Source organism: Haliotis rubra, unplaced genomic scaffold (genome assembly GCF_003918875.1).
Source record: "Haliotis rubra isolate DU_JTF1 unplaced genomic scaffold, ASM391887v1 Scf293, whole genome shotgun sequence".
NCBI classification, from domain to species: Eukaryota; Metazoa; Mollusca; class Gastropoda; order Lepetellida; family Haliotidae; genus Haliotis; species Haliotis rubra.
Window position 1 is genome coordinate 457,587 of NW_025766961.1, and position 27,372 is coordinate 484,958.

The following is a 27,372-nucleotide window of genomic DNA, read 5'->3' on the forward strand; positions in this document are numbered from 1 at the left end:
TTCAACAGGAGTGAGTGAGTGTTTTGTTTTACGCCGCGACTCAGCAATATGTGGGTCGGTGAAGCGCTTACCCTCCGGACGCCCCTTTGTAACTGGTGAGGCTCTAGCTCCTTCGCTGAGGTGGCCTGGGACTTCCTTAGCGGCGTCTAGAATCCGATCAATATATGAGCCGCTAGCTTCATACAGGGTGTGGTTCTTGCTGGTTCTGCATAAGTAGAGCCGAGTAGATCATCCTATCATCTTCAGAAGTCGTGGTCACGAAATCTGGTGATAAGAATCTCATTGATCGCTCTAGATCTATTAATGCCAAGAACATACGCCTTTGGCGCTTGAACTGTTATGGCTTTATGGTAGGCTGTGTCCACATACTGTGGCACCGCAGCAATCGAAATGATCGGAGGTAAGGTGATGGCGCCTGCCTCTCGCCTTCCTTTATCAGGTATGTCTGCGCCGAAGCTGCCACTCTTGGAAGGTGAAGAGAGATCTAGGTTGTTTACCATCCAATATCGTGATCTCAGCGCCTGAGAAAATGATGTCTCCATCATTTTCTATCCCAGCATCGCTTATGAGATGTTGATGCTCTTCTGATGGTGGACTGTGTATTTCTATCTCTATGTCGGGTGACGCCGGGAGAGCTGACTGTAGACTTGTGTGCAGACTTGTGTGGTGACCTGTGAGACGATCGACGGGTGATGTACGAGAGATCGGCGCCGTTAACGGCGCTGAGATCGTGGTTGGTGATCTGCGCCTATGGGTTGACCTTCTCGAGACCTGTGAGGAGAATGTTGATAGCTTCACGGCTCTTGTGTAGTCAGGTGTCCTTCGCTGGCCTTCCTTCGCTAAGGCCTTCGCTGGCTTCCTCTGCGTCCGTCCTGGGGAACGGCGATTTGACCTTCGCTGGCTTCCGTGAGGTCTGATGGTCTGAGTCCGCATCTAAGGATGAAGCCGGTGGAAGGTGATGATCTATCCCGCCGCTAAGGCCTTCGCTGGCTGTACATCTGGGTCCTTCGTGGAGGTGGTCTGCACTTCCTTCGCCAAGGTGGCTTCGCCGCGGCTGTTACGCTTGATGGGGTGCCTCTGGGGTGTCGCTCATGCTGGAACCTTCGCTGGCTCAGGCCTTGGGCTGGCTGCTTCCCAGTCTGTAGTGGCCTCCATCATGATCATGATTTGCCGCAAAAGTTCATCTGGGATGGTCTGCGACGAATTAGTCGGTGCCCTCTCTGCGATGTTAGCGGGCGGGCCCTCAGGGAAGTCGCCTGACGCCAGTGTAGAGACCTCAGGCTGCATGGCGATCTCTGCTGATGTCACTGTAGCTGTCTCCGGGTCGCTTCTTGTGGCGACGCCGGGATGATGATCGGCTGATCATCGAGAGGCCCAGTTCAGCGGCTGGAACAATCTCGCTGAGAAAGTCCTAATAGACTTCGCTGATTTCCCCAGAGGTCGACGCTGCCCTGGGGTGCGGGTCTGCGCGCTGCCTGTTGTCGACATCGGGTCATTCTTTGATGTATTATCAGGTATGATGATCGGCTGATCATCATACAGGCCCAAATCTCGCGACGGAACAATCTCGGCTGAGAAAGTTCAAGTAGACTTCGCTGATTTCCCCTCAGAGGTCGCTGAGATGCAGTAGAAACCCTCTAGTCTTCGGCTGCGACGATGGGATGTCTGGGGAAGCAGGACGCTTCTTAGAGGCGGCGGACTACGCCCCACGCCTCTCCACCACTCTAGCGAACACCAGACGGGAGGGGGTCGACCAACAGCAGTAGACTGGCTTAGGGGTTCAGGTGTATCAGTCATGGCTAGACTCTGCATACGCGACCTATCTGCTGCGCTGCCTCAAACGCAAAGTAATTATTTATTAAAGGTAGAATTGATAAATTAGTATCGCAACTGCAACGCGAATCACATGAAACATGGCGCAGTACAGCTAGGGCATATTAAATGCGATCAGCAGCAGAATAAAACGAATGTGCAACAGTACAGAATTTTTATCAACGTAATCCACTGAAACAGCACGGCGCCCCGCATAAACAGTAGAAACACGACTAAATATCAATATATAATTGTTGAAAGATACTAGCTAAACCTCTATAGATCTCTATACGAGGTAACTAACTAAATATAATCAAAGGATATAGTGTGTCGGAGACACAGGCGCCTCACGCCCAGCTCACTGGGCTAAGAAGGAGAGAGTGAGGCACATGGGTAGAGGTGGCTCGCTCCCCGCTTGTGGAAGGGAGGTAACTCGTGGTGTACTAATTAGTGATTTTACATTGAAGGGAACTTCAATTAGGGAGATACAAGTGTTCCACTATGTTCGCAAGAGGAAGGAGACAAGCAAAAGAGCATGAGTCAGGATAAGGAAACACTGACTTTGTCAAAGGAAGGAGAGTATCTTACAAATAAATAGATATGTGGTCTTTTTACCACCACAATTGGCATGGAATGGCTCCGGATGTTGATAATGTGAGCTACAATTTATCTTACACTTTCATTTAAATCTCCAAAGCGTTTTATAACTGAGCCAACGAAGGCAGCCATGTCCACTTCATTCTTTTCAGCTTGGATGCAGAACGGGTGTTCCAAAAGCATCACATAGTTTGGCCGCTCCCTGTAGTCCTTCTTCAGGCTGGAAAGAAAGTGACCTGTCAAATCACATCTTACACTAAATAGTTCATTTCCTTTATGGCAGCCAACTTAAGGTGGAATGGGATTTGAAGTGATGGTGATTGCTGACATTTAATACCTTATTATAGGATATTTATATAGCGCACATATCCAGGCAACTAGTGCATGCTCAAGGCGCTGGTAGTTAGCCAGCTCGCCAACCGCGCCCCCAAATTAACTTCAGTAAAGGTCACGAGTACAGTGCTAACTTAGAATCATAATTAGGGTGAATCTTGGATAATAGGGTACTGGCACAGATAAGGGGCACAACTCTGAATTATGGCATTTTAGTGATTACATATGTGGGGTTATTGCCGGGATGCCAACCCCATATTCACACATCCACATCCACATCCACACCCACCCCCACCCCACCCCCACCCCCACTGTAAATACCCAAATCTCATAAAATATTAAATTATTCTTTTTCACAAATCACTTTATCATTGTTCAAAATAATGTAAAGAATAATAATGGTCTAGCCAAACTAATATCATAATACTTTCTTTTTAAAGTAATTGTTTCAGCATAATCTTAGATGTTCATGGCAAGAGTCTCAGGATAAAAGATCATACTTTTAAGGATCATTTCTATAGTATGCATCACCATGACTTCAGGTAAAACTGACAGTCTACCAAACTACGAGAACCATGTTTTGACTCCTTGAAAGCCTGACATTTCCCAATGTGTGTCTTTCAATTATCATGTCATGTATCCACGGGGACTTTGGTGAGTTTTGTATTTGTGGAGACTTACCACTTGACTACAAACTCTTCGAAGTCGGGGGTGAACTGTCCAGGGGGGAGTTTGGGGGATCCTCCATCACCACCTGTTTGATCTGCTCAAATGGAGTCTTCCACTTGCTATAGGGGAACACACCGGTTGCAATCTCAATCTAGAAAACACAGCAGTCGGTTACATTCCAGCCATATCCCCCATAAAGGTACCTCCCAATCATTATTCAGTTTTTAAACTGCAGTCGGTAATATTCCAGCCATATCCCCCATAAAGTTACCTCCCAATCATTATTCAGTTTTTAAACTGCAGTCGGTAATATTCCAGCTATATCCCCCACAAAGATACCTCCCAATCATTATTCAGTTTTTAAACTGCAGTTGGTAATATTCCAGCTATATCCCCCACAAAGATACCTCCCAATCATTATTCAGTTTTTAAACTGCAGTCAGTAATATTCCAGCTATATCCCCACAAAGTGACCACCCAATCCATATTCAGGTCAACTGTGCAGTCAGTAATATTCCAGCTATATCCCCCACAAAGTGACCACCCAATCCATATTCAGGTCAACTGTGCAGTCAGTAATATTCCAGCTATATCCTCCCACAAAGTGACCACCCAATCCATATTCAGGTCAACTGTTCAGTCAGTAATATTCCAGCTATATCCCCCCACAAAGTTACCTCCCATCATTATTCAGTTTTTAAACTGCAGTCAGTAATATTCCAGCTATATCCCCCACAAAATGACCACCCAATCCCCACTTAGTCACCAATTACAAGCTCTGGCGACAGGGCTCAATTTCAGCAGCTGGGACTGTAAGATGTGAGTAGCCCAATCCCAAATCGTTTCACAAATTTTCATAAAAAAGTTTTCACCATTATGTCACAAGACCTGGCTTCAGAACCGACCATACTTTTCATGACTGTATGTATGTGTGTTCACGCCAACATGACCCCACTTACTGTCCCTGATGGACAGGGTCCAACTCACCATTGTAATTCCAAGACTCCAAACATCGGACCTGATGCCATAGTCAGGATTCGTGGGTTCAGGGTTTATTCTTTCAGGCTGAAAAGTACAGAGAATGATCAGAGACCCGCGCAATATTTTGAATACAGAGTGAGTTTAGTTTTACGCCACTGTTAGCAATATTCCAGCAATATCACGGCGGGGGACACCAGAAATGGGCTTCACACATTGTGCCCATGTGGGGAATCGAACCCGGGTCTTCAGCGTGACGAACCAATGCTTTAACCACTAGGCTACCCCACCGACCCTTTGAATACAGAGATGACATGGGTTTGTACTGAATGGGTAAAGATTCTGAAAAACATTAAGACCTTTTGTCTTGAAAGTTTACGGCCTTAAGCCATCTAATGCCACTGCCCATCACTTGGGACCTAGGCGATCAGCTAAATCTCTGCCCCCATCCCTCCAACGTAATGTAGTTGCCTCCTACAACAAGCAATAGGTACTGACAACTAATTGATCCTGTGTCCCTATGGTTTGGAATGAAGTCTTGAAAGTTCTGGCCAACCTTAACACAATATTTTCATTTTCAGCTTGAAAGGAAAATGCAGAATAACATTAGGGAAACTACTTGACATCACAATCCACCTCCAAAATGCAGAGAAAAACATGCTCACCCCCATGTAAGGTCGACATCCAGCATCCTTAGTCCGCGCTATAGAATCCACCAAGTAGCCACTGATGCCAAAGTCACATATTTTCACCATTCCTTTGATGTTGATGAGGATGTTGGATGGCTTTACATCCCGATGTATCACTTTCAGTTCTGTGTGTAGGTAGTGGAGGGCCTGCACTACCTGGTATGACACACAACAATTACACTCTCACTTCACCTCAAGCCATACAGCTCTTTAATACCTCTCTTCCCTGTCCTCTATATCAGCCGCACATGTGAAACTGATGCATATAGATAATAATCTTCACTTGTTGTGGAAACACATCAATGTTAACATAATAAATATCTGTCTCTTGTAAATGAAAATTAAGGAATAATTATTTATTTATGCCACATCAGTCAGATTACAGCTATTTGCGGCAATCTACGAAATTAGAGAAAAAGATATTGAGAATATGCATATCTTGAACGCTAAGTGAGTATCATTCTACTTACAGAGTAGGCTATCTTGCCTAACACTTCTTCTGGTATTCTATCACCATTTGAATATATTTTCTTGTAGAATTTGTCCAGTGATGTCTCCATCACTTCCATGCAGATCCATACATCCCCCTGAAACAAATTGAGCAGATACTACAATCACTCTTAAAAGTGTATATAGATACTACAATCCTCTAAAACAATGTACAGATACTACAATCCCCTAAAACAATGTACAGAATTGCTGTGAAACAATGTATATAAACACTACAAACCTCTAAAACAATGTACACAGATACTACAATCTACAATCACTGTAGAATGATGTACACAGATACTCCAATTCCCTGAAACAATGTACAGATACTACAATCACTCTGAACATATACACAGATACTACAATCACTCAATGAGATCATTTCTACAATAGTACATACATCTCTGAACAGGGCTCCATAGAAGTGCACAGTGTATGGACAGGAGCCACTCCGCATGTTGACATCCAAGTCCATCAACAGTCTCTTTGTTTCTTGGTTATTTACAGTTGCCATGATACGCTGAAATAAAACACCAATGCATTCAGTTACTGATTGTACCAGTTCACCAACCTGCTTGGTAGCAGGACATAAATGGTGAACCCTGTGAACACAAATGGTACCTGCAGATACTGCAGACTAACATATTTGTGTTATAACAGATTTACTCAATGCCGTTTAAAAATAATCACAGGTTCCTACGTTAAGTTCCTATCCTAGTGGGTAAGGCTTTACACAGCTATAAACATCAGTTCTGTTGTTACGCAGGTTCTCAGCTTAATGTGGGAACAAATAATTTTAGTTTAAATTGTTTTGTTTTTGTTTTTTCCCTGCAGTTTTTCAAGCTGTATCATTGTGGCCCAGTTGTGTCAGACAAATCAGTGGTTGATAATATGAGCAATGTCGACCATTGTCTGGGTAAAATTACCGACAATCAGTGTAATCACCATGTCTGAAGACAAGCATGGGTTTCTAGGGAGCAACTCTACCCTAAAGTAATGTTAGTCATTGACATTCACAACAGCTATGGTGTTGACCTACCAAACATAAAAATAAGGGCAAATTAGTATTAAGACAGTGAAAACCCAGAGGATCTTGACATGACTCTGGGGCAAAAAGCTGCAAAGCAAATGGCAGCACTTCCGACCAGTGGGTCTCCCTGATCTGTGTAATGATAGGACTCCAAATGTAAACAACTGTCTACTTATCCTACACTAACTCGTGAACATCCAGGTGAGAATTGATCTTCAGTAACCCATGCCTGTCGTAAGAGGCGACTAACGGGATCGGGTGGTCAGGCTCGCTGTCATCGTATCCCAATAGCGTAGATCGATGCTCATGGTGTTGATCACTGGATTGTCTGGTCCAGACTCGACTATTTACAGGCTGTCACCATATAGTTGGAATATTGCTGAGTGCAACGTAAAACTAAACTCACTCACTCACTTATCCAATACTTAGAAAGACATGATATGAGCACATTCTGAATCCCACCAGTGTCTTTATCAGTACCAATAAGTTTTTGCTTGGCCCAATCCATATTGACGTGGAGGTCCAGTGTCCATTCATCAAGGTCATTGTGGCCACCAAATCCCCATAACATCCAACTCAATGACTACATATTTAAGGCAGCCTCACCTTAACTGCTAGGATGGTATTGCTAGGTCTATGGCGCATCTCCTCCACGACACCATATGCACCACGGCCCAACAATTTGATTGGCTCAAGATCTGTAGCATCGCACTCGACTGTTTTATCTCCAATTGTCAAAGTTGCTGTTGAATTCAAATCAGGACGTGGAGGCCTAATGAGAAAAACAACAATATTACAGCACTGTATCTAAATGCAAACAGAATTCAATCAAGGACTAACATGAATACACAATGCTATTTACTGAGAACGTGTAATCCAAAATATAACAAACGTCACAGAAGACTAAAACATGTTTCTGGCTTCTAGTCATAAGAAATATTGGAAAACTTTTTCTATTACTCTCAATACTTATTTCATTTAACATTCATTATTGTTGACCATAACCTCAATAAGCCACAAAACAAGAATTCTGATTAAAATTGAACCATGAATTGTGGCAGAAGTATTGTAAAATGAAATTACACAAGTCAAAACGTCAAAAAGTGTAGACTGAAAATTGTTTTTTTCATATTCTATATGTTCTTTTCATGAAACAATTTACTTTTGTCAACTCTAATAAACGGTCCCAAACTGTCAAATCATAAACCTAAAACTCGAAAGCAATAAAGAACACCCATTTCTGAGCTATTACTTCGCTAAAGGGACAGTTTGTCTACAGGTTAAAAATCATGTATGAAATAATTTACAACGTGGCATCACACAATTTGGTTATGCTCGATTCAATTATCAATCAGCAGAGCTCTGCACAGTCTACCTAACAGCTTCAGTTTTTTTCATTAGAAGCAAAATGAATAGAAAGCTTTTGTGTATTTTTAACAAATAAATTACAAACCACTACCATTTTGTTTAGATTAGAAAGCAGTGTTTATAAAAGCCTCAGTCGTATGAAGCTGATCATCCTCCAGTTCTATGTGGCTGGATATGTACCTCCAGTCACATCTTAGCATCTTTGTCAGTCCTTTCATGTGCGTTTTATTGGTTTCATTTTCACAGAGCCTACACATTAAGATAAACTCAGGTTCATTGTGAAAATATATTATATAGTGAAAAACTATTCCTGTCTGCATATTTAGCATCCCCATGCTCACTGAAGCCCTGCAAAGAGTTAGCGAAATGTCTGTTGGATGTGTAAAGCTATATGGTCATGCACCGAACTGTAGCAGTTGTAGTGGCATATCTGTAAAGTTATGCCAACTAATAGGTAAAGCACATGGAAAGGCTTGCTTTGCTCAAAAGTGTCTACAAACAAGGGAAATCTCTATTCATAAGATAAGCCTACAGGTCACAGGAGCAGAAACTTCAATTGCGGAATAGGGCGAATAGAGCTAAGTAAGTCTGGGAGGTTATTGGTTCTTGTTTTCAAACAATACTTCACAGCAGTCAAACGACTGTCCCTTTAATCTGTCATACCATGACATAAACTTTAGTTGTATGAAGGAATTGGGTGTTCTTTAACATCTCTTGAGTAGTACATTTACAATATGTGAAGTATGTGGAGTTTTGCTATTTTAGTTCATTTGTCAAACTGAGATGTCAGACTTACTGGTATTGTCTCAATAGCATAATGATACATTTGTTCAAACTATTTCTTGAAATAAACTCGCATTGTTGCTACATACTGTAACGCAGCAATTCAAAATTCATTCATGTTATGAAGATATTTCAGAAAAAACATTACCAGTTTCTTTTGATAATTTCCAATGGAAGAGTGAGATTCACTCGAAATACCTGCCTGCCCGACCACCCGAGACGGGTTATTTTCAACCCGGACTGCCAGACTCTCAAATTCACCTGCCCGACAGTCGGGTTAAAATTTAGACATGTATATGAAGATATTAATCAGTTTTAGTTTAATTATACCAAGGAAATTAGTATTTTTGTGGGCAGGTAAGTTTTGGTCAGGGCTGGCACGTTTTATATTCAACAAGCCCTGTGGTCTGGCTGAATTTTTTGGGAGTTTCATACCCTGTTCACTATCATTTATAGCTCCATAACCCCACAACAACTGCAGGCAACATACAGTGAAGCAATATACAGATCTTCAGTCACAACGACAGCCACAGAAGATTAGCTATGTAAGATTTTGTTTGATGATTCAGCAAATTGTCTTCAGATATTTTAGAATCTTGTACAGTTAATGTTTTTTTTAATTGTGAATGTATTATTCCAGTGGTAATACTTTTTAGGAACAGACTAATAATCTTTTCCATAGAAATGCTTTACTTCTAAAGAGACTCATTTCTCTCTATATCATAACTTAAGAGACAAAATGTCCACTGACATGCCTTGATAGGTAAACATGGTTACAAATCATTTGTTCCACAACTGTCACAGGCATTTGTAGATTGTGTTCACATTACAACCAAGTCTAATATGCAAAATATTTTTGAAAATCCCTTATGTAAAAGCTTTCAGTGCATAAGATATTTGAGCATTTGGCCAACTTTTCAGGAATAAGTTTAAGCCAGAAAGATATGAAGGTCATTATTAAAGGTTGTCCACAAAGTAAATAACTAGAAAAGAATGTAAACATTCTATTTCAAAGACCAGTTCCGAGTTTTCAGACTTCTGTAACATCCATGTTTTCATTTTCCCACATTTCTGAACTAAAAAAGAGAACTAACATGTTGCTGGAGATTTAAGGCCAGAATAAATTGCTTAAAGCAGGGCTGTTTAGTACATATTACATATGTGCTTTGATGGCACCAGCACACAAAATAACCTCTTCATACGATCAAAAGATGCCCATGCTGTTATGAGCAGGTTAATATGTTCAGCATAATGCTAATAGTTTGGCAATGTTTCCAAATAACATTTCTGGGCTGACAAAATTTTGAAGGAAATTAACTAATCAAAAAAGAATGATATAGGCTAACTGTCATCCAAAAGAGATGTCTTTTCCCCAAATTTGATAATGAAGCTAGAATTGTTGATAATCATCTTCACTGATTTATCAGCAGTAGCTTGATGACACATAGTTTATGAATCGAATACAATTAATGTAATACTTTATATTGAAATATCTGCATCCTGGCTTTGTTGAAATAATTCTGCATTCCAGAATTTGTACAAATGATGCATGTCATGACCCCCGAACTGTAGCCAAACGTATGCAGCTAGCCATGCCACACATAAAGTATGATACACCTTTGTCTTCTCACTGACATTTTCATCGCTACTGATGTCTTCGTCTGCATCATCCTGATTACTTAAATTTGTTGACATCTCTAAGTTTTTGTCAGTTCTTTTCGCTCCACATTCCAAATGTGCTAGGAATAGAATAGGACAGCATTTCAATTGCACTGTCCCTCTAGGCAGCAATAAGCTGATTGGCTGATCTATCTGATGTCTATATTTAGCCATAATGGAATTCCCTGATCACAGTCACCGAGATCTAACTCTTGTTTTCACAGTGTTTAATTACAAAATGAAAGGATCTAACATATTAACAGTTGATAAGTACATATTTCTGAAATTGTGAGTAATTTTTGTGTCATCTGTGACGCAGTAATCATTTCGTCAACATATTTTAATGTGAATATTGAATCAAATATACACAATGAGCGCATCAGGGCGAACCCCTCAATATATGAATGACTTACTGTGGACTGGCAGGTGGGTTTTCGGGCAGGGTGATCTTAGGAAGCCGTGCCCTCCCTGGAACAAAAGAAATGGCATGAGACAATAATCACCAAACAGTAAGGAATAGTTTCAACACTTCAAACAGCATTCAATTTACATGTCTGAAAGCTTCTGAGAAGCCCAAAGTCAAACTGGTCATACATATCTGTTAAACCCATAAGCACAGCTATGCTGCTGACCAAGCAAGAACTAAAACTGACTAAATCTGGGATTTGAACCTGACTACTTGGGGACAACTGAGAAGTATTGTGCCCAGGATCTACCTGCACAAAGTGATCTGAGCGATAAGACAACTGTAACTCCCATACTGTCATAGTGAGTGAGTGAGTGAGTTTAGTTTTATACCGCTCTTAGCAATATTCCAGCAATATCAAATCCAGGAATTGAACCCGGTCTTTGGCTTGACAAGCGAACGCTTTAACCACTAGGCTACCCCACCACCTCACACTGCCAAAGTGCAAAGATTGTTTAGTGCTGAACATGTACAACTTATAATCAGCATTCATGATATTAATAATGACAGTTGATCTGAAATACATTGTCTCTACCTGGATCCTATGAAACTTTCTTCATATTGGCATTTCATGTGAGATTGAATTCGGCATTAGTTCTAGTTCTACTAACTTAAAGGTATCTAAGGGCTAGAAGAATTTGAAACATTCATTTAATGCAATTAATTTCCATCCTTGCAGAAATACCTGTTTTAAAGGAAAATATGTACTCATGAGTTATCTGTATTTACTTGTTTATTAAAAATTAAAAGCTCTTTCATAAGAGATGTGCCAGTCTTCAAAAACTGCAATCTTGAGAAAAATAGCTGGGCATATTATCATCATTATTTCACAACAATTTCTAAAAAGAGTAGACCCAAAATAACTCAGCAACAAGCATACTATTTTCACATTTACTTATGTTGTTTACATTGAGCAGGGGCAGAACCTAGAGCATGCACTAGCCTGAATATAAATACGCACAGGAACACATAACAAAATGCCAGAATGTCTACTAGCCCTTAAGATACACTTAACATTAGGCAGAAAATTGCTACTGGCAACAATTTGGGGGGCTAGGCTCTATTTCACCTCAGGTCATATATCATGTATTGCAAATCTAAAGTTTCCACTTCTAAAACACACTTTTAACACCACCACAAATCTTCACATATATGAACCTAATTGTATATTTTGGCTCAGATGCTTATCTTGCCTATTCAGACTCAGTTGGTGGCTCTGTAGACGAATAAACTGTCTCCTTTTATTTACAGACTTTGAACATGATGAAACGATGCCAATAAACATTGCCTGTATTTTTTTATTCTGTCCATTTTTTAAACTGTCCTACAGACTTCATGATGAACTTTCCTGGGTTACCAGGCCATATGGTTAAAATACAAGCAATGGCATTAAAATCACATCATAATGCTCACAACTGCTACACAAAGATGGGAAGACAACCCATTACTGGTCATGCCAGAGGTAACTTTAGAACGACCAATGAAACAACTAACAAGAAGTCAACATTAGTTGATTGGAAAGCAGATTTTCAACCTGTATATCACTAATCTTAAATAGGCCACTTCCATTCCTAGATCTGTTTTTGAAAAAATAAAAATAAAATAAAATCACTAAATAAACTGTAAGCTGGAATTTTTTAATTTTTTGGGGGTGGAAAATTGGGGAATGTTTCAAAGATGGTCCCAAGTTGTATGTCAGTACTTTCCAGTACTTCCCAAGGGCTGTGAGAAGTCCCTTCCAATTCCAATGTTTATCCCACTGAGGTGTAATAAAGACAATGTTTGGTGTGTTTTTGTTATGAAATAAGTTGTACAGGCTGTAACTGTAGTTCGGAGTATGCTGTGCTAACCTTTTGAAAGGTTTACAATTATATGAGACATTCTGCTTGTTAGGCTTGTGCTGAGCAATGCTTTGATGAAGGTTTTATGGACATGACCCATAGTGGGAGATCTTCAGATCTTTGTGTAAGCAAGAGCTAAAATCAGATTTTAATAAGGTGAGGTGAAATTGGGTTTAACGTCGTGCTTGAGAATATTTCGCTCATATGACGTATGCATGCGTATGTATGTGTATGTGCGGCTGCTTGTACTAGCCCAGACTGAAGCTGGTTTTATAGTGCCAGCCTACATGAATAACCCACTCAGACACCTTATACTGACTCAAGCCGACCAGTCCTTGTTGTACCCATTAATGCCGAACGCCAGGCAGCTACCAACAAGTACCATATTTTAACGTCTTTTGGTATGACGCGGTCAGGGATCGAACCCGCGACCTTCCGCTCTCCAGGCGGACGCTCTAACCACTACACTACGGAGGCAGTCAGGTTTTAATAAGATTGAGCAGAAAAAAAGAAAAGAAAGTTAAAGCAGACCGATCTGTGATCCAAACAATAACAAACAGCTCATCTACGACCATGATAACAGCCAGGAAATGTTGCTGAGACATCGTAAATATTCCAGTTTCATCACAGCAGCCTGTATCTAATCCATTCTGGATCAGCCTAACCAGTGACTGAAACTACAGGCAACTATCAGTTTCATTTGGGGTTTGATGGCCTGTCAAGTCAGCTGTTATCAGAATCTGGGGACTATTCAACTAGCAGGCCCATGTGCCAAGAGTTAGGCAATTTACAGTTGGAGGGTCAATGTAACCGTTTCAGGAAATCTTGGGGAATTCAGTTGTAATTTTTTTTTACATGACTGTATCATTTCCTTGTGAGCACAAAAAGCCTATATGCAAAATGAGGTGATATTTAGGACAAGGGAGCAAGCGGTACTTTCAATATCCGTAAAATATAAAAACCACTGCAAATCAGGTCATGCTGAGGAATTACGTGAATGGGATAGTCAGAGCCACAGAGCTCATATCGATTAACATCACAAAAGGTTTTGCACAAAATACCATGTTTGCTACAAAAGGCTGACTCTTCCAAAGAGCCCCATTGACTATCTTGACTAATCTGTTAGTAATCTTCACAGGCTTGACTGAAAATTGACATACAGATGATGGCTAATGTGTTCTTGTGTACAGACTTAATACAAATAAAATCATGAGTGGACAGAGAGTATGTAATTGCCTTGCATTTATTAGTTGGAAGGATTCAGTATAATCAGCTTTGGAATGAAATTTCTTCAGTACCAATCTGTGGGAAATAAATGTATCTTGTGTGTAACTTTAAAATGAAAATTTCAAGGCAGCCAGAACAGTTATTACAACAGCAAACTATAGAAAAGCAATCCTTTTGAAGTTCTGGTGTGGCTAGGTGAAATGCAATCCCTTACAACCTCATCACAGCACTTGTGTTATAAAATACTCCCATTTCTCTATCTAATTATGAAGCACAGATAATCAAATAGGACATCTAGTATGAACCCAGACATTTCCAATATCTCCTTAACAGATGTAATATTAATCACACAACAGTGGAATGGTATCTTGTATACCTTGTCTAGAATAAGAGATTCTCGTTTTACATAAAATTTCTGAAAATGGCAACAATCAATCATCAAAGAATTAATTAGACTAGGACCGATTTTGGGATAAAAGCAATGCAAGAGGCATTTTTCAGTAGGATTCGGTATCCAGGCTATTTTACCTATTTAAAGGGTGCTGATCACAAAGTTAACATCTTGACAAAACATACATTTCTTCCAGTCAATAGGATTTGCACATGAGGGTTTCACTTACATTTTGTAACTGAAAATGCAGTATATATTTTTCATTCTATTATTTTTATTTGCCCTTATCCAAAGTAGATACACTATTTAAAAAATACCAATGTAAAAGGAGGAATACTTACAATAATTGCACCAGCAACTTGACATGTCTTAGAAAGGCGGTCATCAAAAGTAAAGGGGACGTACATTATTTTGAATTGTCAAATTACCACCTTTTTGAAAAACATTTAAAACAATTACAACTGTGTTCAGTAATGTTTCATAATGTGTTGCTAACTATCTGAACTATGTAACAACTAAAACGTTTTGTTAACAATTTTCCCCCAATATTTATGACAATTTTGATTAAATAATTTTTGAAAACATTTTGGGATGAAATAATTTTTTAACAAAATCCTATTTATTTGTTTTTAATGAAAGGCAGTTCTATATCTTGTGGTGACAACAATATTAACATTTTAATTGTACAGCGGTCATTTATGTTTCATCATATACCAATCTAAGCATTCAGTATTTTTGTCCACTGAAAAGGTGATTTGGCGGCCATTTTGTTTTTCAAGTTTGAGGTTCATAATCAATTTTTTTCAGTTGGTATCCTTTTTTTTCGTGATCAGCATCCTTTAAATGTAAAAAAGTCAGGTTTAAACAAATTAGAAAGTAGATATTCAGTCACAGGTGATGACATACCGTGCACACCTACCACTACTTGCGGTAACTATGGCGGCCATTTTGTTTTTCAAATTTGAGGTAAAAAAAAACGTTTTTCAGCTTGGAATCCTATTTATTCATGATCAGCATTCTTTAAATGTCATAAAAGGTCAAGTTTCCAAAATTTATAAAATAGAGATACAGTCACAGGCGAAAATACTGTGCACACCTACCACTATTTTAGGCGATTTTGGTGGCCATTTTGTTTTTCAATTTTGAGGTTCAAAAACACTTTTCTCAGCTTGGGATCTATTTTTTTTTTTGTGATCAGCACCCTTTAAATAGGTAAAATAGTCCGGATACAAGATCCTACTAAAAAATGCCTCAACATCCTTATTTGAGCCTTTTTCCAGAATCTGGCCTAGTCTAAATTAGCTGTTTTATGTCTGGTGCATGTCAGCGTGGCTCCAGAAAGCAAATACACATAAAATTCAATTTCAAGATTGACTGGTATTTTAGGACACATATAAATGTGATTTCAAGGATGATGAGAAGCTAAAAGATCACAAGATATGAAACAAACTGATATAGATTTATAAGCATATCCATCATGTAATAAAATCCAGGAAAGATTTGAATTCCCACACATTTACACACTAAGAACCATAAACAAGGGGTTTCATGATCCAACCTTTCCCACTCAAATATCCCTCAACTTCCTTGTCTAAATCCAACTTCCACAGATCCATAGATTCTAAAGCAGCTCATCTGGTGCCAGATCAACATACATTTCTGCAAAGTCTGGTCATAATTTCTCCACAAAGTCATATCTGGGAACATTGTTAAAATAGCCACATGACAAACAGATTAAATTATCCATTCTTCACTTTGCAGTACAGAAATAATTGTGTTATCAGTCTGCTATTAATACCTTGCTCCCAGACCTAAGGCCATGTGCAGCTATTTCTAACCATTACCCAGGTTGATAGTATTCTTGGCTATATTAGGCAGTGGAGTGTATTCAGGCCTTATATGAGCATATCTCAAGTCTCATGGCTTCAGACAAGCCAGCTTGCTGTTACACGCCCACATCAGGGATATAAACTGAATGAATTGTCAGACAACCTACAGGTGATACAGGGCATATTCCATATGCTGCTGCCTGGACAACAGCTACTGTCATGAAATAATCATGACTAATGTGTGTCTCTTTTTTCATGAATAAGATCTAATGACTAATTTCTTATTTTACATTAATTTTGGAATAGCTTGTAACTTCACTGACATGTTAATATTGATGTTCTATTTCTGTTATCCAGACTAACAGCTGATAATAATATGCAAAAATGACAGCATTTCCTAAATTCTGACTCAGCATTGCAGCTTACTCACTGAAGAGTCAGACTCACAAGCTTCACTTGTGAGTTATACAACTTTCTGGATAGCACAAATTCATACAAATTGAATTGTTCCGAGGTGCTTTAGCATTTTCATGTTATGAAATATTCCTTGAACATTAACTTCTAGTAACAAATTAGTTTCGTTTATTATTGACACTACCCAAACTTGAGCCCCACAACCCCTCAAGTATAATCTGCTCCTGACAATCAATGCAAGCCCTGGCTGTGCAGATGTGTGTGGTCAGAGGGGAAAGTAGTCTGTCACACAGACCCTGAAGCAAACATATCCAAGAAAGCCCACGCAAGTCCAGAAAATGTGGCAAGTCTAGATTACCACAGCTTAATGAGAAAAGTCTCAGGGCTCCTTTTTATTATATATATATATATTTTACTATGAACTTTATTTTTTGTAAAATATGTTCATTTCAGAGACAGTTGTTAGTCTAAGTGAAAACGAGACAATTAAGCTTTATGTGCTCTCTAGAGAACAAAAGCAGCTTGGTCACATAACAGAGCCAAATATGCTTTTCTTCCAGAATATGAAGATAATACCATTCTGGTCAGTGTTTATGAATCACACGCTCCAGTACTTTGAAAATATAACAAAATATTTATATTGTACATTTACACGCATAAAGTTGGTGTTGTATAGAATGGTGAAATGAGCTAAATCCCCAGCTCGATGATTGTCCAGTTATCAACTGCTGTGATTACTTGTTCTTGTGTGTTGAGTGTGGTGGCCTGGATTGCCAAGTAGGTCAATAGGCCAAGCTGACACACAATCAGCCGGGTCACTGCTGAGTGTTGGTCTTCCCAGCTGTGATGGGCCTCTAGCCAGGTACACATTCACCACACTGAACCAGTGAACAGTCCTTCCAGGGCTAGATGCAGCCACTTGGGGTTTCCTGCCATGATTATGACTTACTGGCCTCAACAAGCCCAAGGGACAGTCTGCCTAGCTGATAATCTCCATCCCCCTAGGTGAAGCAAGGATGTACAAAACAAGTCCACAACCACTGACACCAGAACCTCACTTAACAACCAGCAACTTACTGTGACCCCTGAGGTAACAGGTGAATGTTTAACAAACAGCAACCCCTGAAGTAACAGGTGAATGTTTAACAAACAGCAACCCCTGAAGTAACAGGTGAATGTTTAACAAAGAGCAGCCTTACTGTGACCCCTGAAGTAACAGGTGAATGTTTAACAAAGAGCAATTTTATCATGACATGGACCCTTCAGTGAGTGAGTGAGTGAGTGAGTGAGTGAGTGAGTGAGTATAGTTTTATGCAGCACTCAGCAATATACCAGCTATAAGGCAGAGGTCTGTAAATAATCAAGTCTGGACCAGACAATCCAGGGATCAACAGCATGTACATCGATCTACGCAATTGGGATACGATGACATGTGTCAACCAAGTCAGCGAGCCTAACCACCCGATCCCGTTAGTGGCCTCTTACGACAAGCATGGGTTACTGAAGGCCAATATTCTATCCCAGACCTTGACGGGTCCACTAAGAAGAAAATGACAGCACCAACACAATCATCATCTGTGACACGCTCTTGCACAAAACTCTCAACTGGGCACATGTAGATGAGGTGTTGTGACTCCTTGTTTGTACCAAGTGTTGTAGTTATTTGTCAATCAATAAGTCCCTGCCACATGACTACTGCACTCATGTACATCCCAGCTGAGCAGCTGACTTGCAGCAACAATCAATGAGTACAACTGCACTGAAAACAGGTGCACAGTAACTAAAGTCAGAAGATCAAAAGTTGCAAATACCAAGTACTGCAGTTTTATGAGTTGGGTCAAAAATTGCATGGACAGTATTTAGCTTATCCTGGCATGACTGGAATGTGGGAGGTTATATCTGAAGTGATGCAAGTTTAGCAATAGCAGTTACAGTGGTGACAAACTAAGACTGTGTATGGCCAGCACTCCAGTGGTGACAAACTAAGACTGTGTATGGCCAGCACTCCAGTGGTGACAAACTAAGACTGTGTATGGCCAGCACTCCAGTGGTGACAAACTAAGACTGTGTATGGCCAGCACTCACCAAACTATGTGTATGGCCAGCATTCACCAATATACCTGCTTCATAACGGCGACGTGTTGATAAGCTGATCGCTCACTTAACTAAGTCATCTCTTATCATGCTTATAGCCAGCATTTTCTAACCAGGAAGCCCCACAGTTAACACAAAACAATCAAAACAAATCAAGGATTCAAACCAACATGGTCGGGCCTGTGTCTAGACCTTAGACACCATGGTAGGGCCTGTGTCTTGACCTTAGACACCATGGTAGGGCCTGTCTAGACCTTAGACACCATGGTAGGGCCTGTGTCTAGACCTTAGACACCATGGTAGGGCCTGTGTCTAGACCTTAGACACCATGGTAGGGCCTGTGTCTAGACCTTAGACACCATGGTAGGGCCTGTGTCTAGACCTTAGACACCATGGTAGGGCCTGTGTCTAGACCTTAGACACCATGGTAGGGCCTGTGTCTAGACCTTAGACAACATGGTAGGGCCTGTGTCTGGACCTTAGACAACATGGTAGGGCCAGTGTCTAGACCTTAGACACCATGGTAGGGCCTGTGTCTAGACCTTAGACAACATGGTAGGGCCTGTGTCTAGACCTTAGACACCATGGTAGGGCCTGTGTCTAGACCTTAGACAACATGGTAGGGCCTGTGTCTAGACCTTAGACAACATGGTAGGGCCTGTGTCTAGACCTTAGACAACATGGTAGGGCCAGTGTCTAGACCTTAGACACCATGGTTACTTGGTAGGGCCTGTGTCTAGACCTTAGACACCATGGTAGGGCCTGTGTCTAGACCTTAGACAACATGGTAGGGCCTGTGTCTAGACCTTAGACACCAAGGTAGGGCCTGTGTCTAGACCTTAGATAATATTGTAGGGCCTGTGTCTAGACCTTAGACAACATGGTAGGGCCTGTGTCTGGACCTTAGACAACATGGTAGGGCCTGTGTCTGGACCTTAGACACCATGGTAGGGCCTGTGTCTAGACCTAAGACAATATTGTAGGGCCTGTGTCTAGACCTTAGACAACATGGTAGGGCCTGTGTCTAGACCTAGGTCAATATTGTAGGGCCTGTGTCTGGACCTTAGATACCATGGTAGGGCCTGTGTCTAGACCTTAGACAACATGGTCGGGCCTGTGTCTGGACCTTAGAACAGTGGTCAGGCCTGTGTCTGGACCTCGACAATATGGCAAGGGATGTGTCTGGACCTCAACAATGTGGTAAGGGATGTGTCTGGACCTCAACAATATGGCAAGGGATGTGTCCGGACCATGACAATATGGCAAGGGATGTGTCCGGACCGTGACAATATGGCAAGGGATGTGTCTGGACCTCAACAATATGGCATGGGATGTGTCTGGACCATGACAATATGGCAAGGGATGTGTCTGGACCTCTACAATATGGTAAGGGATGTGTCTGGACCTCGACAATATGGTAAGGGATGTGTCTGGACCTCGACAATATGGTAAAGGATGTGTCTGGACCTCGACAATATGGTAATGGATGTGTCTGGACCTCGACAATATGGCAAGGGATGTGTCTGGACCTCGACAATATGGCAAGGGATGTGTCTGGACCTCGACAATATGGTAAAGGATGTGTCTGGACCTCGACAATATGGTAAGGGATGTGTCTGGACCTCGACAATATGGTAAGGGATGTGTCTGGACCTCGACAATATGATAAGGGATGTGTCTGGACCTCGACAATATGATAAGGGATGTGTCTGGACCTCGACAATATGGTAAGGGATGTGTCTGGACCTCGACAATATGGTAAGGGATGTGTCTGGACCTCGACAATATGGAAAGGGGTGTGTCTGGACCTCGACAATATGGTAAGGGATGTGTCTGGACCTCGACAATATGGTAAAGGATGTGTCTGGACCTCGACAATATGGTAAGGGATGTGTCTTGACCTCGACAATATGGTAAGGGATGTGTCTGGACCTTAGCAGACCAGTTGTCAACAGTATGAGTACTGACTACAGCACTGTTACAACACATTTAGTCAGGTAGGTGACGGCGGTTATCTTCCCCTGATGACCCTACACAGAAGACAACACAAACTCATTTCTGGTATTCAAAACACATGCAGGTTACTAGACACTGTTTCTATACAATAATTCCCATGGGTGCAGGTTTCAGGGAATGTGATGATGTTTGTCTGAATTATTGATAGCATAGCACTGCGCTACATTGTGACACAGATTTTCCAGCAGAACCTATTGACTTGTGCAAGCTGATATAAATGGATGACCATGTAAATCACTGCAGCTGAAGTATCTGTAGTTTCAAGCAAATATTATATGTATATGTTCAAGACAAATCTGTACAGAATGTATCATGCACAATCCTGAAATGTACAGATTCTGTGCAAGACTAAAGCATGCACAATCCTCAAATGTACAGATTCTGTGCAAGACTAAAGCATGCATGATCCTGAAATGTACAGATTCTGTGCAAGACTAAAGCATGCATGATCCTGAAATGTACAGATTCTGTGCAAGACTAAAGCATTCAGCACAAAGTGAAAGCACAGACCAGTTGACCACTTCTAATGTCTTCAATATAGCACTGATTTGCCTTTTTGTCAAACAATGACATGATCAACCACTGACACTAACATGGTGAAAGTAGCTTCCAGAAGTATGTAAATCAATATTCATCCATTTCTTGAAGAAACAATTAGTTCTATGTTAAATCCTATAACAAACTCATCCCATACCAAATTGCACATGGAAACATGCTTACAGTTGAGCAATGGTCAAACAAAGGATAATTCTCATGGCTTTAGTCTCTCCACAAGGATGTGACAATACTGACCAGATGTACCGAAGTGGGTGAGTTTAGTTCTTTGCCACACTCAGCAATATTCCAGCTATATGGCAGCAGTCTGTCAATAATCGAGTCTGGATCACACAATCCAGTGATCAACAGCATGAGCATCAATCTACGCAATTGGGATACGATGAAAGTCAGCAAGCCTGACCACCTGATCCCATTAGTTGCCTTTTACAACAAGTGTAGGTTACTGAAGATCAATTCTAACCCGGATCTTCATGGGTCAGATAAGTCTGTCACACAGACCCTGATGCAAATATATATCCAAAAGCCCACAATTGTCCAGAAAATGTAGCAAGTCTAAGGGCTCCTTTTCATTATATTTCATTTTTTTTAACGATGAGCTTTTTTTCTGTAAAATATATTCATTTCAGAGACTAGTTAGTCTGGGGTCAGATGTCCAGAAATGCTGCAGCTTCTGATGCCACTGCCAGGCCCAGTAATCACTGGGTAGTTAATGTGTGAAACTGCAACACTGATTGGTTATGCATACTTCATACTGTAGGAGTTCACAGGGTTACACTAAAGAAAAGCATGTTTTGTATGAGCTAAGTCAAACATACTTTCATGTAGAGTAAATAATCAGAGGTCTGTAGAAAATGCCATAGAAAAAAATGTTTGGCTGAAATTTCAAGAAATAATAATAATAGTGTTTTCCCCAAACCATAAAACTCTTTCTTTTAGTCTTCATCATGAACCTGACTGTCTAAAACTAGAGTAAATCGAGCTTGTTTTCATCAAACATCCTAAGAAAGTGAATTTGAAAAGAAATACAACAAAAGCAAACCTAATGAATTTCTATTTGCAGCGAGTATAAGGTCAAACGTTGCTGTTACATACAGCTGTTGCTGATTATTGATCGATGCTCATGCTATTGATCACTGGATTGTCTGGTTCAGACTCGAGTATTTACAAACCGCTGCCATATAGCTGGAATATTGCCTAGTGTGGATTAAAACTAAGCTCACGAACTAATTATTGCAAAAATAATTAACTTTCAAAACATATTTGATTTTCACATATTTTACTTCAATAATAAGACATACAACAAAATATATTTAAGGGTTAGCATCCCAGTCAATGTATTGAAATCACAAACAACCAAACATCTATGAGTTTAAAGTCTTCATCACCATGATCACACGGAGATCAGAGAAGCAGACATCAAGAAAAAATATGTACAAGTAAGTCTGTCACATCCTGGTGCAATTGTGAAGGAACAAAGCATCTGTTAGTCAACATGTCTAGTTCCTGTCTATTATATGTACACACACAACTATCAAGGGATTAAAAGCCTTAACAAAACATGTTGTTGTACAAGAATATAGACCTCTCAATTCATAATTACATCCTCCTAATCCTGCATGTAAATCAAACCACACATCACAAAGAATCCACTGGCATTGGATGCAGTGTGACAAGTAATGACTCCCAAAATACAATTGTGTGCATCAGTCCTGACACAACCAAGTTCAGCTGGAAACATAACTTTGGCATCAATACATCTATAAATAGCTTCCAGTGGGTGTTTCTGCCTCATAATTGGCGTGACCTGAGGTGAGGTGAGGTGAGATTGGGTTTAACGTCGTCCTTGAGAATATTTCGCACATATGACGACGTGCATGCGTGTTTATGTGTATGTGCGGCTGCTTGTACTAGCCCAGACTTAAGCTGGTTTTATAGTGCTAGCCCACTGAGATACCATGCCGCAGTTAAGCATGAATACCCCACTCAGACACATTATACTGACTCCGAACCGACCAGTCCTTGTTGTACCCATTAATGCCGAACGCCAGGCAGGGACCAACAAGTACCATATTTTAATGTCTTTTGGTATGACACAGTCGGGGATCGAACCCACGACATTCCGCTCTCCGGGTGGACGCTCTAACCACTACACCACGGAGGCGGTCGGCGTGACCTGATTTGGTGAAGATGGGTCAATTAGTTTATTAGTTTCAAAAGTTTGCTCTGGAAACGAACTTTACCCTTCAAAAAGACAAAGTCCAAATTGTTGCCATGAAAACAGAAAAAAATGAAATTAAAAAAAAATAATTAAAATCCCTCAAACCCCCAAAAGGCACATCTACATGATATGGAAGGGCAGTATACCAAATTTGGCGAAGATTGTTCAAGTAGTTTTTGAGTTATGTTCCGGAAACAATGGGAACGCCGACGGCAACTCAAACAAAACCAGTATGTTTCCCAACCCTTCGGGGGAGACATAACAACCACCATGATGGAAAGGCAGGACCTGACCTTAAAATATTAACGTTTTGAATTAAATATATGCTAATTTGGAACATCTTCATGCTGTTTTAACATTTATTTCAAGATGACTTTAAATATAAAGAACATTATGATAACCGAAATAAGTTATCAGTTGCTTGCATATACATATTCAGGGAGAGAATTCCCAATGAATCTGCCATCCATTTTAATTTTAATTCAATAAGAATTTGTTTTAAAAACATATTTCTTTGCACATTAATTGAATGTTTCTCAATTTCATCCTTCCAAGGAAATTAACTTGACAGTTTTTATCTTTGTACTTTATCACCTTTTTCTTGCAGATATGACCCACCAAGACCTAGAGATTCTATAAACAAGAAACAAAGTATCTGGGCCATAACATAACTCTAATGGGTACTATTTGTTCCAGTCACTATATGGCTAAAATATTGCAGATGTGACTTCAAATTTTAACTCACTTACTTAAGATAACTGAACAACAAAACTCTGACCAATCAGATAGACCTCTGTAACAAAATATGCAACTCAACACCTGCAAGGTACTTTGCATTCCTTTCAAGGAGACAAACTGCAAGTCACATGACCCAGGTCAAGTGTCAATGAGTACCGACACAGGAGGTCCTGTTATATCCCTACACCAGATAGATATCTGTACTTGTTAACATACAAATACAGGTCATTGAGGAGTGGGCCTGTGTTATTGGTTACTGCTCAGTAAATAGTTACACTTTGATGTGGAGACACCAACAAAACACATTATCATGTTAATACATGCTACATAATATGACCTGTACACAATCACTCTTTTGTGGTTCGATCTTATCATATTTGTAAAGATATGTTACGCTGTAATACATGCAAAACATGCAAATGTTGTTTTCACAACTGACAACAATGTGATTTTTTCCATCTTGATTTCCAAAGAAAGAAAGTTTGTTATTGCATTTATTTTCTGTCAATTCTAATGAGTGACAAGCATGTTCATCATCCAAAATAGCTAAGCATTTCATAACATATCTTTCAAAGACATAAGAAACCTTGTCCCAAGGAATGGTGTTCCAAGTTTCCAGATTCCCCACAAAATCCCTAATTTCTTCCTGTACTAAGCATCAGGTTGCAATTTTGGCTGGATCACATTCTACCATATACACAGGTGTACACTGTACAATCAGTGGTGACCTGATTACTGATTTCATCAATGCCTACCGGTGAGAGTTTCACCCTGTTGGTTATAAATGAGAAACTTTTATAATACTGACTGCATTTGTTCCTACACATTAAGGAGAAAACAACTTACATGAGATCACAGAGTATCTGTCATCAAAAGCAAATATTACAAAGCTTTACTGAAGGGTTACAACATGCATTCATGGAAATCAGTCATGATTTCAAGTTTCCAATAGTTTATTCTGTGTATTAACATTTGTCATTTCAAGAAGGAAAAGCTGATGAGAGTATCTTCTTAAAATTGAGATTGCTCTGAGAAAGAAATGTCAGTTTGCAATCACCTTGACAATGCTTATCAGCCCAATCAGCTAGCAGATTCCAACCATTAAAGCAGATTACCCCACACAGTACTGAAGATAACACAAGCCACAGGACCAGGATTAATGATAAAGCCAGAAGTCTCAACCAGTGACCATCTACTGCAATAATTGCTGAAATTAAGAGTTCTGCAAATAGTGAATTGTCCATGATGATATGTACTCAGCTGTGAAAATGTTCCCTACTTGAAGCATTCAGATTTCAAGTTTCAAAGCTTCATTTTGATATGGTTCATCAACCTTGAAGAAACACCTTATGAACCTGCATTGTATATGGCCTGGCCCACATATGCCTGTGAGGGGTCATCAGAATTGATCGGCTGCAACATTGATCAAGACAACGCAGATTCGGGAATCCCCTCTCAGCCCACCCAGTTGAGGAACCCCACGAGTGACTCACCACCAAACAGGTCTACTATGCAGCCTCTATTATCACATACTCTGCCAATGTAAGAGTCTCCACCCTCTACTGTTCAGGAATAATACCAACAGCCACAAACACCTTGTCAGCTGACAGTCAGCTGAGTGTCAGCAGAAGGATTTGATAGCAAGAACCTCGAAACATTTTAATCAGTTCAATGGCTCGTGTTGTGACAGCCCCCATTGAGTAACAAGTCACAACCACATATTCAGTATTGCAAAATGTCACTTGTGGTTTCACTTGTGATTAGAATTTATTGAAAATGCACCCTTTAGCAACAACAACAAAATGGTCCGTTGAGCCAGATAGGAAACTTTTTCAATTATCAATTTGTATGAGCATTTCAGCTTACGGGAACCCTTTCACTGACCTGTCAGTGACTGTGGTTAGAGAAGAGTACACTGCAACACTAAACAATGAGCTGAAATATGGAAAACAAACTGTCAACCAAATCTGGCAAACACGATTCGGGCAATCTTTGTTTGTATGAAACTACAAAGACCATGTCATCAATATGTCAATGCTAAAAATAGACGTTGAGGCATCAAAGCATGTACACACACATCAAAAAGGATAAGATGGTGACAATAAAAAACCTGTATAAATATCCACTGGGAACACCAAACAATGTTATATTTTCTGCTGTTCTAAGTCTATATTAATCCTTTCTACCCTTTAATATGACACATGCCATAAACATATCTCAAATATTATAATAATCTATATTCGCTCCAGAGTTTTGATCTTCAAACGCTCAGGGGTCCTTGCCATAACCAAGTATGAGTAGTTAGAGACTTCACACCTCTAGAAAAATACAGTAGCAGTAACCTTTAGGATCCCAGATCCCTGCAAATAATGAACACAACTTCTTATGCTGCATATTTACCAAGTCCCATCACTGACCATGGGCAGAATGCAAATGATTATGAGTCAATTTCTCCCAATGAAAACAAGATTATCAGAGCGGTTCTGCAGCTATGCCTCAGATATATTCTCACGAAGATAAGATCTTAAGACTCCATGGAGAGCATTAAACAAACAAGCTGTCAAATACAGATGTACATGCTCAGGTATGCTGATACTACCAATCCCTCCATTGTCAGCATGATAAATATAACCATCGAACTGTAATTACTATCACGAAATCCCAACACCCCATGTCTCAATGCCTGATCAAGAAGCAGAACCTTTGTGCATTGTGAGTCAGGCCTTGTCACTGGTCACCACTGGCTAGACATGGCTAATAACTGACCCCAGTCAGCTTCTCCTGTACACACAGGTTCTGCTTGACCGCACCACGGTGACCCTGTGACCCAGATACCTGCCCCATAGCCATGTGGGCAAGATAATAAGTTTCCCTTCCACGTGTGTGGACCAGCCACATGCGCTTGTCAGGACAAGGAGTGCCCCACCTTAACAAGATAAACAGATCACTTACGACTTTTCATCCCGCCTCCTGCCTTCTTTGGATCAATCGTCAAACTCTCCAGGGAAGTTTCTAAATGCTGCATCTATATGGATCCAGCTACAATGAGCTTCCAAGTGGCAGAGAAATGTAAAACAATGCCTAGTTACAAAACAACCTGTCAGCCGTGTGTGAATTCCCAGTGCTATTTCCTAGAAGCATGCCTTGTTTACTCAGGACATAGCTACAAC

The 27,372-nt window shown here is 40.3% G+C and overlaps 1 protein-coding gene and 1 pseudogene across 1 annotated transcript; one reads left to right on the forward strand and one right to left on the reverse strand.

Annotated features, from left to right (window-relative positions):
• Positions 1-2,370: 2,370 nt before the first annotated feature.
• Positions 2,371-27,370, reverse strand: LOC124282127 (dual specificity mitogen-activated protein kinase kinase 6-like). The gene is given in 10 exon segments (XM_046718096.1): positions 2,371-2,629; positions 3,424-3,475; positions 3,478-3,562; positions 4,399-4,476; positions 5,055-5,234; positions 5,549-5,665; positions 5,971-6,090; positions 7,207-7,372; positions 10,824-10,878; positions 27,155-27,370. Coding segments are annotated over 10 exon segments (1,077 nt in total). The 5' UTR covers positions 27,228-27,370; the 3' UTR covers positions 2,371-2,478.
• LOC124282153 lies at positions 3,233-3,416 on the forward strand (annotated as a pseudogene).
• Positions 27,371-27,372: the final 2 nt, after the last annotated feature.